The 12112-nt window shown below is 39.2% G+C and overlaps 1 protein-coding gene across 7 annotated transcripts in view; it reads right to left on the bottom strand.

Moving 5' to 3' along the window:
- Window positions 1–12112, bottom strand: part of CARMIL1 (capping protein regulator and myosin 1 linker 1) — a 196167-nt gene that overhangs the window by 97907 nt on the left and 86148 nt on the right. For 6 of the 7 annotated variants that reach the window (XM_049830470.1, XM_049830465.1, XM_049830466.1 and 3 more), the window contains 6 exons: window positions 11210–11331; window positions 9091–9188; window positions 8664–8734; window positions 8461–8534; window positions 3213–3288; window positions 502–590 (listed from right to left, as the gene is read on the bottom strand). In XM_049830470.1, the coding sequence (XP_049686427.1) occupies window positions 502–590; window positions 3213–3288; window positions 8461–8534; window positions 8664–8734; window positions 9091–9188; window positions 11210–11331 (530 nt within the window). Of the gene's footprint in view, window positions 1–501; window positions 591–3212; window positions 3289–8460; window positions 8535–8663; window positions 8735–9090; window positions 9189–11205; window positions 11332–12112 lie in introns of those variants that run through there. The other variant, XM_049830471.1, reaches the window with a different exon arrangement.

Genomic DNA, 12112 nt, shown 5'->3' with positions numbered 1-12112 from the left:
TACCTACTTTCTTGCTTCTTTAAAAAAGTTGCTAATGTAGAAGTCCTGTTATATTTGAGCAGACTGCAATGCACAGTAAGATAAAAACAGCTCTCTTGCGAATGAAACAATAATCTGTTATGCAAGATGGAATAATATGCTTTTTTTAACAAGCCTCAAACACTGTTTTTTAAATTATAAAAAGGTGTTCGTACTTCTATTGGCAACCATATTTGGAGAGGAACAGTGTGAGCTGATTTAGGGTTTATGCTCTTACCAAGCCATTTTGCTCCACTTAACCCAACTCTCCAAGCAGAATCTTAAAAAACATCAGTTTAAAGGGATTTCTTGGACATAAGGAACCTCGGGAAAAACTGACAAAAGCTTGTGACTACAGGCTCTTCAGAACAAGGCAGACATTGAGCACAAGCTTTTTTAATGCTTATTCTGGCTAACACACATCCCATCCCTTTTACTGGGAGTAAGTAGTAACTAATGGGACATTTCAAAGGAATTACTTACGTTCTAAGCCCGGCATTCTCTAGTACCAGTTCTTCCAATCGATTGGACCTGCTCACCACCCGCAGTATCTGCTCACAGACATCAGTGGACTGCCACAGAAAAGACAGAACAGCGTTAAACACAAACACAGAGCAGATGGTTATTGAGTTATAAGCTGTACATCGTAATGGGATCCAGGCCACAATCATCTTGTCATACATAGATAGTAAAAATACCAGAAACACCCAGGTGGCAACAGAGGACTTCTGGAAAAGACTCAGTGAAGCAAGCGGCAGAGTAAAAGCAAGTCATTTATAAATCAGGCCACCTAATTATAGGGGGCAGAATTTTTACAATGATAGTAAAAAACCTAAACCCCATGATTCAGAAAAAATGCTCATTTATTTTTAAACAACTCTTGTTCATATGCACGCTACTTCTTCAGAAGAAAGTGGCAACTAGCATCAAAGGGAATAAAGCCTAACCAGGACTGACAACTAAGCACAAAGAAAGATATTGTAAGGCAGACAAAAAAAACCAAACCAAACCAAAACAAAAAAACCCAAAAAACCCAAACCAACCAACCAAACAAAAAAACAAAGCCAAAAAACCCTCAAGAGCAAAAGCACTCTAGCTACAGTCCTCCAAAGACTGCTAAGGACTAGTGCTTAAAGGCCAGTGTATTTCAGTATGAATTCTTCCAACCTACAGAGAAGTAAATCCCATCTCGTGATCTCACTGTTGTTGCATTCTAGAATCTGCACGACATTTGCAAGTGCCACGAACGAAACATAACAAAAGGGTTTGTTTGCTGTGCTCATTCAAATAGAGAGATAAAACCTTAATGATTCAAAAGCCGTACAGTAAACTCTGTACCTCATCACCTTTATTATAATCTTTTATTTCGTTTCTGGATTTGCCTTTCATTTCCACAGCACAGACTAACCAATGTTCATGTGATGTCCAAAGCTGAATTTCAGTTGTGATCATGAAGTGCTGAAACTATTCTGTTATCTGCCTTTAAAAGCAACGTGACATTCATACCTGGGATATCTGTGTCTCTAATGACAGTCTGACATTTTCTAGTTTTTTTGTTTGTTCATTTGTTTTACTTTTAAACTAATTGAATTTCCTAATAAGAAAAAAACCTGCTCTACCACACACATAAAATCTTATTAATCCTTTACGCAGTAAAGGTGACAATTTTTTCTGAAGACTGTCAACTCAGCCGTCTTCCCAATTCTATCTTTGCCCTCCATTTTTTAATAATTCAGAATATTATCACAATGCTTCTACAGCAGCATGACTGCAAATGGAAAGTTTCATACACGTACTATAAAAACACTATGGATACTGTCTATCAAGCACAATGTCAGAGCTGGACTCATGAAGCTCAATGCATTCAATGGCCTCCGGATATGTCTGACCTCATACTGACCCTCAGCAGCGTTCCTATGGCACGGATTTACTGTCCAACAATTTACATCTTCCATTTTGACTGAAAATGGAATGTGTGAAAGATAAAGTTTGGGTGTTGTTTGTTTTTTTTTTTTAAGGAATTGATGCATTTTCAGGATTGACAAAGTTTATTTGTTTTCCACAGAAAAGTTGCTAAGAATGAAAAAAAACTTACATGCAAAAATATCTCAGATAAGATAATATGGCCAGTTCTTGTTCTAAGCAAACTACACTGGCCAGTCTTCTAACTAAGCAAACTATCTCATTTCACTGAAGCAGAAACTGATTAATTGCATTGTACCTTTTAACAACACTGATTTTAACAGCAAACTACAACAGGATTAAAAATACCCCCAGTTTCACTCCATGCATAAGTTCAAGTAAGATGTCCTAGCAAGAAAGGAAAGTTTTTTGCCTACTCTTCTGACAAGAATGACATAAGCTAGTTTCTACAGAATTTTCATGGAAAATCGTAGCTTAGGAATGCAATGAGAACATTTTCAGATCAATAAAACTGCATCAATTTAAACAAGATGAGACTCAACCTTCACTTTTAAGGACAAAACCTTCTTGATGCAAGCGTGAAAGCAATTTATCAAACCACTAACTCTACCTCTGACTATAAACTTCCAAGTTTAGAAGTAGTAGTATATTTTGATATATTTTAAATGTCACCTAATTACTGATTTTCTTGGCCCTTTCTTCAGTAGTCCAACTTGTTTAGATTTGCCCCCTTTTTGCTGTTCAGAAAGAAAATCAATGTCACACATCACTACATACTTATTATAACACAGGGTTAGCTTGAGACAAGTGGGAGAAAAAAAAAATCAGCAAATTACAATGAAAATGATGAGGAAAACCTGCCTTATATGTGAGAAAAAAACCCAGAATCCTGGTCATTTCTTTCCACCTCCAAAAAGCAACTGAGATCTCTGGCTGCTTAAAGTTAGTTTCCTTTTTAGTCACCCAATATTGTTTGGGGGAGCTAGCAACACCTAGTGAAATAATTTTATGCACTACTGTTATTGCCCAACAAAGTTTTCAAACTTTATTCACCTGAAATTTTGACAAGGCCTGACTTTCAGTATTGTTTCTATGGCATGAATTAACTATCCTGATATGATTTTCCTGATATGATTAAAGGAAAACAAAATTTCAATACATTGCCCAGTTGTACTTGCCTGAAAAAGTTCACCTTGAAAAATGTAATAGCATCCTCTAAAACACAGCACAGCCTGGTAGGAGCAGGTATACTGTTTCAATTTATTACTTACTAATTTCAGATCCTTGGAGGACAGCTTTGTAAACCACTGATTATACTCCAGAGCAGCAACTATAGGTATTAAGTCTCTAGAAAAAGAAAAACACTTTTACACACATTTCAAATAATTGTTTTCTTTGGTCATTTGAAACAATCTCTTAAATGTTCTGCCATATTTAATTCCCCATGCTTTTGCAATGCTAATTGCCTATGATCCCCGTTACAGAAAGCTCTGCATTCTAAAAGACGAGCACCACCAGTAGCTGTGTGTCTTTCTCATATTTTAATACAAATTTTTGACTGGCCAACTGACATCCGTTCTAGCATGAATTTTTAAATCAGGAATTTGTCTGGGCTGTCATTCCTACTTTTAGCATTACTTTTTCTTCAGCCTGTGACATATTTAAGCTTCTTAATCACCTCTAATTATAATTTAGCATGACGCTAAAAAGCTTTTTGGCAGTCTGATTATTTAATATAATTCCATGACTGAATGCTTCTAGAGAACACCTCCTTGTCTCATCTCTATAGTTAAATTCCCCCAGGAAGCAGGAGACCTGCAAAAGGATAATGCGACTTTTAGCACAAACCCTCCTTAACTGTAAAAGGGATTTCGCAAATGAAATTCTAAATTATTCCCGTTTTCTTCATTCCAAGCCTCTTAATGGGATCAGCTCTCCCTCTGTTAAGTTTCTCCAGTAACAGATGTTGATAAATGTCATGTACGTACACTACCCCCCAGCAGAATCATTCATCAAGCACCAGCACACCATTTAGCAGTGCAGCACTTGGATCATTTTGATGCAATATATTAAATACATATATACGCCTACACTGGGACTTAAGAGCTACTTGGAAAGCCCTTGTCTTTATGATGAAACAAAGAGCTGTAATATACATGAACTTATCAGACCAGCAAAATAATGCCATCCAAGCCTCCGTTTTTGCAGGGAGAAATTTAAAAGTACTGGCTTTTATAAGCTAGTCCCACCCCCCCCAGCTCTTCATTCAGGACATATACAGGTAGGCACAGATATGCACTAAACACGCAGCAGCCTTCTCCCGTCTTCTTTTCCTTCTTCCTCCCCTTCGGTTTTCCTCTACAAACATTCAGACACTTCAGGGTGGTTGTTAAAACACGTAGGAAAGCCAGGAGACAAGGCAACATCATATGGGCAAGCCTTCAGCAGGCTATATTGGGAACTGCAGTTGCTAGATTTGGAAGTACAAGCCCATCACTAAGGTAACGGTATGAAGGTGTGGCATTTTGCAGCAAAAGACTGTAGCCCACCAACTGTGAAGCTCATGCAAATAGGCCATTTTCACACTCCTGCAGAGGAACTAGGGTGTGGTGCCCTTCAAGGATTAAGCTTGTTTTCCATCTTGTTCACAGCACACATCAAGTCTTGTGTGAAGACATTTCTACTGGCACAGGAGAGTCTTACCAGCTTCATGAAGTGTATAGATTTATTTCTGTCCACCACGTTGTTTTTGGTCCTACACACACATACTTTATCTCCATATGAAGAAGTAACTGACTAGTGAAATGTTGGGGAGGGGGGAGGAGGAACCAACCCAGAGGTATTTTGCCCTTAGGCTGGGCAGGTGGGAACCTTGCTATGGAGTAAGGAATGTCCACACAGAGTTTTGTTCCTCCTTTGCCGTCCCCTGGAGCAATCGGTAAGAAGGTAATGAATTAGCAGCTTTGATGTCCCTCTTGCCAGTGCCTTTGCCTTAGAAGTGGATCGAACGTAAGAGTTATTTTTCAGGTGTAATTTTGGTTTATCCACCCAGGGGTAACCAGCCAGCCACAGCTGGTGGTGAATGCTGCAGGGCAAACGTTGGACAGGCTGACGGTACCACCATTGCACTGGTGAAGCAGAGCTGTTCACGCTGTGGACCACCACCCCCAAAAGAGGCAGAAGGCACCACCAGCAGATGTATTTCAGCCAGCAGCAGCAGCACCCGTTCCTCCAAAGGAACGGAGGGACAACAATCGGGGATCACTGACTGCAAGTGTTTACACTACCAGGGAGCTGGTAAGCTGGCTTGGAGGGCTGGCAAGAGCTCAGTACCTTCTGGGCAGGAGACTGGCTGTGGGCAGAACTTGCCTGAGGCCATCCCCTTCTCCCCTCTCCTCCCCAGGCCGTGGAGGGAAATGGCTGAAGGACACGTGGTGCTCAGAGTTCGTGGGAAAACCATTTCAAGAAGTTAAAGAAACATTGCTGCAGCAGGACAGGAATATTTTAAAACAAATCGACCCATCTGATTTGCAAATTCTCATCTTTAAATAGTTTAGTCTTCCGCAGTACTCAAGGCCTGTTTATTCAAACCCTAGACCAGCACAGATACTGGCACTCTTCAGTAAGACCAGCTGCTAACCCCCACACACGCCACCCCACCGCTTCCTCCCCACCTGCCTGAAGACAGTGGAACCTCTGCGTGTTCTGCGATAGCCTTACTGTCTAGAAACTTCGCTTTATCAGATTCTACCACCTGATTTGAAGGAGAAGCTATGTAGTTTAGTCCTTTTTTCATTTTGTTCAAATTGTTGAAGGTGCTTCTGACCAACGAGGGTCCTTTAGAAATTTACCTCTACTCCTCTTGATTTGAGCTCGCCTAACCTCATTGCACTTGTTACTGAGTTTTCAAAATTATATACTGCTTTATTCCCTTTATTCTATTAAATTCTCGATGTGGTACTAACAACGATCTGAATTCTTTTGCAATGCTCTATGAAAGAATGCTAACAACCATTTCCAAAAGCTGGGCCTTCTCATAACTTTCCCTCACCGAGTTATATTGAGTTCCTTAAATTTATTAGTTTGTTCACTAAACTACCATCCAGAATAAAGTAAGATTTACAAAACGTAAACCTGTCCCATCTTAAAATGAAAACAGATTCTATTCTCCTGGAATGCAGAAAATCTCTCCAAGCTTTAACAACATTCAAGCTTCACTAACGCCTTCAAGTTTTTTCCAACATCTCTGTACCCCAGTGTATTTAATATGGCAAGAAATCTAAACGGTGCAAAGAAAAAAAAAAAATCTAACCAATCACACTTTTCTGACAATTTTTTGAATGTCCAAATATGCTAAAATATATGCTACACAGATGAAAATTATGCTACTGAGTTAAATAAGCCCTGTTCACTTTGAGTCTTTTTTTTGCTGTTGTTGTTAAACAATTATATGGTTCGCAGCACAGTGTAACTTCAGATAAAACCTCAGAAGTCATGTTCCCATGCGGCAAGCCATGCTATGCACTCTAAGTGTCAGACACTCTGGGAACTTAAATTCATCTATAATTCATGCCATCTCATGTTGACCTCTAACAGAAATGCTTTACTAAGAAAAACACAAGTTGTTTATTTTTGCAATGCATAGCCCCTGTATCTGGAGAACTGGTGTACCCATCCTACCTCACTTCAGAGCTACTGCACAACATGAAGTTTCAGCAATCCCAAAAATTAGGTGGGCAAGATGTACAGCAGTCTCTCAAACTCCAAAGCATGATGGCATATTGTTAATTTATAGCATTCTCACTGTACTAAGTATATCACAAAACACTCACATATGTTCTTGAATTGACTGGGATCTCAGATCCTAATTTGTATTTTTAATGAATAAAGTAAGGTTTTGTCTTCCTAAAAAATTTAGTTTTCTTGAAATTTCAATCCAAAACCTTTTTCTCAGTTCAGTCAACACGTAGAAACTCTCATCACAAGAGGGATTGCACGGCATGTAATGGCTCCAAATTTTTTTGAAGCTTTGGACTTACAGAATCATGAGACATTTAATAAAGACTTTTATTAACAACATATTTCCTCAGTGATGTCAATTTTGTATGGTATGCTTCAATGAAAAGCTTCTGTGACGCAACAAACCCATTATTCCATTTTCCGAAAGCTAACTCATTTGAATCAGCTGAGATACTCTAAATACTTAAAACACTTCTTCTATCTGCTCTTTCCTAATAAGCAATATTTTTCACTCCCAATAAATTGTTCAAACATTTAATTTCTATTGAAGCTGGGTATCTGTAAGTCACTTTCTCAGGAATACCCCATGGTCTTCACAGCACTTCCAACTTGCAATATGTTTAAAGCATTCTTATGTTCTTGTCCCACATTTGCTCGTGCTGAATAGTATTCCTTTCCTTATCTTCTCTCAACAAGGTTTAACCAACCAAACAGTCTTTGGCTACATCCGTCATGCACTAGTTGCAGCCCTGTAGTCTTGTTCAAATTATTTCTGAATTAGCCAGCACAGGTACAGCTTAGTAACTTTGCCATGGGATTCAGTGCAGACTGTGAAAACCCATCACAGAAGCTAAGTAAGTATATCAGTGGGGTTTTTTGCAAGTTTACATACCAGATAGCTTAAAGCTGCAAAGAATGCTGTGGCAAAATACTCTTAATTTACCTACCTCCAAGTTCAGCCTTCCTGTTACAATATTTTAACATTGTACCCCTGACAGATTCTTAATTCTTCTACTGGGCTTTTCGAAAGAAACAAATGCTTTCTCTATCTTATTTACAGTTTCTTAAAGTTGTCATTTTCCTTGTATAATGATGGATTTTAGTTAAGACTTCCTCTCATTTCCTCCTACTTAAGTATCTTCAGATTCAACTTTCTTAGAATCCAATTTTCTCAGCCAGCTAAATTCAGTAAACCAAATACAACACTTAGCTAAGTTTCAGCATCTCATAGTAAAATTACCCTCAATTAGTTCCTTTCTGGAAGTACACAGTTTTGATAGCATCTATTGTAAGTGGAGAAACTACTGGCTGGAATTCAGTTGAACAATTTAAACCTTCTACTGACTTGCTGACAAAAATAATTTCCTTTACTGTGTACACCATGAGAAAAAAGATTCTGCATAAATACAGACTGCATAATTTCCTTTTTTTTTACTTTGCCCACCAGATGTAGTTGCATGTTTCTCTGCTGAATTTGAGCTCTTATATCCACCGTCACAGGAAAAGCTTCTATCTGTTAACTTTTTGGAGTGCTTCCAATAGCAAAATATATTTATCTTCTCAGATTCCTCAATGAAATGTGCTCTCCATGGGGCTTTCGTGCAAAAACAGCAGCTTTGTGCTGAAAACTAAAAATGCTAGAGATGGTCATTTCAGAGGTCTACACATTCAAGTAACAGCTATGGAACCATCCCACTTTAGCACAGGCAGGCAAACCCTATTCCAAGGGGAACAAGGAAAGTTTGCAAAATATTAGCATAATTGCTGCATATTGTTTACCTGTGGTCAAGGTGGCTGAAGTCTTGCAAATTCAACTCTCTGGTATCTTGTGTCAGATAAATCGTATCAACATCCTGTTAAAAGTACATAACCAAATACATCTTTACAGAACTGTTGGTTTTTTCCAAGTACTATGATTTACCTGCTCTTTCATCATTTGTACAGTTAGCTGAAAAGAGCTCCAGAACATGACATGTACTTACCCACTGTACTTCTTCTCTATAGGGAAATCCAAGCCAATCGCAAACACAGGCATACATCTGCGAAAAGCCTCCTAAAAACAACCCAAGAGAGTATTTAACTTAATAGTAAAACAAGCAAACAAACAAACAAGCATCTAAAAGGATACTTTAATACTTAAAAGATCCAGTCTTTCAAAACTCACTCTCTTTTTCTCTCAAAAGGCTGTCCATTGTGCTGCTGAAAGAAACTCAGACTATCCTATCTTTGCCCGGCAGGTTGCAAGAAAGCTTAAAATAGTTCCTTCACCTACCAATCAGAAGTCTGCTCCGTACTAATTACACCTTAGAACTAATTACACCTTTACAAGCTTCTGCCAGAAATAGAATTAAACTTCCTAACACTGCAATTCCAGCCTTTTTATATTTGAACCTTTGAATTTATTCTCACCACAAGGTCCAAGTTCTGCCACTGTCTGACTGTCCCACAGGGCCTGGAGATTAGCCAGTCTTTCTGAAGGCTCCATAGTTACTTTTTTCAGAATCCTCCTAGATGCAAAAGGGAAAGGAAAAAAAAAAAAAAAAAACAAAAAAACATTCATGACTTTGAAAGTACTTTTAAATTCATAAATCTTCTTTATTTCAAGTACAATTTTAAATGAGTGTATAGGAAGAAATACCATCTTTAATACAACTGACTTCTCTGCCTAAAAGTCACACACATCGTGATGACTCCCAGGAGGAGTAACATTTATTTGTCTCTTCTTTAATGATTAACCCTGTGACTACTGGAGCAAGTGAGTCCTCTTCTGTGACAGGATGACTCAAGCTAGGCAGACTTGTCGCCCTCAACTAATACAAAAATGACCAAAATAGGGGAGACATGGCATTACTGGTTACACTGAAACTGCTGCTGTTTATACAGTGTTTTTATGCAGTAAAAGCACTATGGTGCAAAGAGCCACAGAGCATGCTGAGTAGCTGCCTGTGGCCTCTAGGCTGCACTCTGGGTACCCAGCTTCATCCTTTGCAATCTGGTTGTGTTCCTCCTCGCCTAAAAAACACCACAATCCCTTCCTACCTTTTCAGAAATGAAACGATCTGTTTTTCTGAATGACAGGACTGCCTCATAAACTGCAGAATTCCATAAAACAGAGGGGAGGAATTAATAAGAGATATTAATGGGAGAAACCTCTTTCCCCCTTTTTGCTTGTTCTGGTCTTATATGATCAGCATAACTCCAGTGCCTTCATTTTGGAAAGTAATGCCAGGAGAGTAATGAGAGAAGAGTAAGAAATTTGATTTCTTTTCCAGGAATCAAGTTCTCCATACAGCTACACCAAATGCTCCAGCAATGTTCTCAAGAAAGCCCAAAGAAAACATGTATAGGTCTCAAGGCCTTCACAGACACTCAAACACGCACAGCCTGCAGCCCTCTTGCCCTCTTTACTCTTTTTGCCTACATTTCTCACATTGTTACTGAGGTTTTATGGCAAACCTGTTCACAAATATTCACTTGTATGTGTGCTTTTTGAAGGAAGAGCTTGATCTCCATTAAGGCAGCTAATAATACTGCCACAGAGAGAAACTGGAAGTAAAAAAAAAGAAACTGCCAGCCAGAGTTTATGAACTTGATTTCCTACTCCACCTACAGGAAAGGTGAATAATAGAGACAGGCACCAATAATAAAACATGTAAATTTAGCCTGACCATTTATATCTAATGTCTGTTACAAAAGCTTGCTTAGAAAGATCAATGTATCCCAGAAAATTCTTTTGCACAGTCCACTTTTTCTAATATTGCTGAAAACCAGGAGCTGAAGAAAGTAATAGTAGAGCTGCATGATCTGGTAGAGAGTGATGAAGATGAGGCAAGGACAGAGAGAAGAAATAAAATTAAATGAAGAAAAACTTCTGAGAATTGCTGCAAGATGATAAAATTCAGAGGCACAGATACAAGAAAAAAAACCAACCAAAGGCAAGAACAAAAACAAAAAAAAAAGCAGCAGAGCAAAAAAAGGTAGAGAAGGAGATGTATGATCCAAGGAGCCAGTTACACCAAGGCAAGTATATGACAAGACTGCCCAGGGCTCAGTTTTGAAAAGCAAGGCTCCCAATTAGGTGCATCATTTCACAAACATTGAAAGCAAACAGAACTTTTCCCTTCTCTCCCAACTCAGATTTTACCTCTAGAAAAAAAAAACCCACTGAGTATCATAGCTGGTTTGGGGAAAAGGAGTAAATTACAACAAAAAGCCAGAGCCTAAGCTATACCTGAGGTTGGAGAGGCAATAAGTTAAAATGAAAACTTAAGACTCCAAATACCCGCATCACCCCTTCAAAACAAAGGCTCTTTTGACCCTACAGAGCATGGATAGCCTACCGATGCTCTGCACTGCCTCCTGGCTCTGTCATATACCTGCATAAAAGCTTACTGCTTGCCTCAAGGTTTTCTCATACCCTCGGTGCACTTCTGAGGTCAGGGTGGGGAGACCCATGGACAAAAAGTGGTGGCTTGTCACTCTTTCCACACAATCTGTTGCCGCTAGAGGTGCCCTAAAAAACACTTACACTGGTGAGAGGCCAGGGAATATCTTCCTGAGGCAGGTCCCAATGTGCGCCAGCACCTCGTTCACATCCTCCGAGGATGCCATCTTCATGGAGATGCTGCATTTCTCAGTTTCCATAATCAACTGCAAATAAGAGGAACCGAGTATCATATAATTCACGACCATTTAAAAAGGAGAGCATTTTGAATGCCAGCTGAATGCTTTGCATGCTGGTAGGAATCTGTTATTCTTTAAGACATGACACGACAACACTCCAGGTAAAGTTTCAGAAAAGTTGTTCTTGAATGTACAAGACCCCTGTACTCAAACTTTGCTTTTCCTAACAGTGCCCTGCTTCCCATGGGAATAAAAGTTTCAAAGGATCTTGACCTCAGCTGACACTCTGAAACCCAAGAACTTTTCACAGCATTGTCCTCTTTTGAAACACATCCCAGAACACCAGGAGAAACAAGCACAGCCTGACAGGAAACTATTGAATGAGCAGGGCCTGCTTCCTACAGCAAAAAGTAAAAGTTTTTAATGGCTGTGATCCCCTGGAAAAGCTCTAATGCTTTGATCTATGCCGTTTAAGAAAATGTTACGGTAATATATTGTCTTGGCTCAGATGAAGCACTAACTCAGCTAACATTACTGTCCTGCTGTCTAGGGGATACGTGCTTCAGCGAGGGGGAAACATAAAGCCTTTTGCAACCCATCTCTGTTATATATTGAGTGTTCATAACCAAATCAGATTACTGTATGACTGAGACATCAGGTCTGCTGCTGCTTTCAGCTGCATCACAGGAAGCAATGTAATGTTTCTGTATTCTCCAATGTGAATATTCAGCACAGCCCAAGTCATAAACTCTTTTAGATGAGGAGCCGTGCAGACACAGTAAGAAGCTAGCATTAGGAATAAATAAGA

Source organism: Accipiter gentilis, chromosome 27 (genome assembly GCF_929443795.1).
Source record: "Accipiter gentilis chromosome 27, bAccGen1.1, whole genome shotgun sequence".
Lineage (NCBI taxonomy): Eukaryota > Metazoa > Chordata > Aves > Accipitriformes > Accipitridae > Astur > Astur gentilis.
The sequence above is the reverse complement of the archived record's forward strand: the minus strand, read 5'-3'. Positions and strand labels throughout refer to the sequence as shown.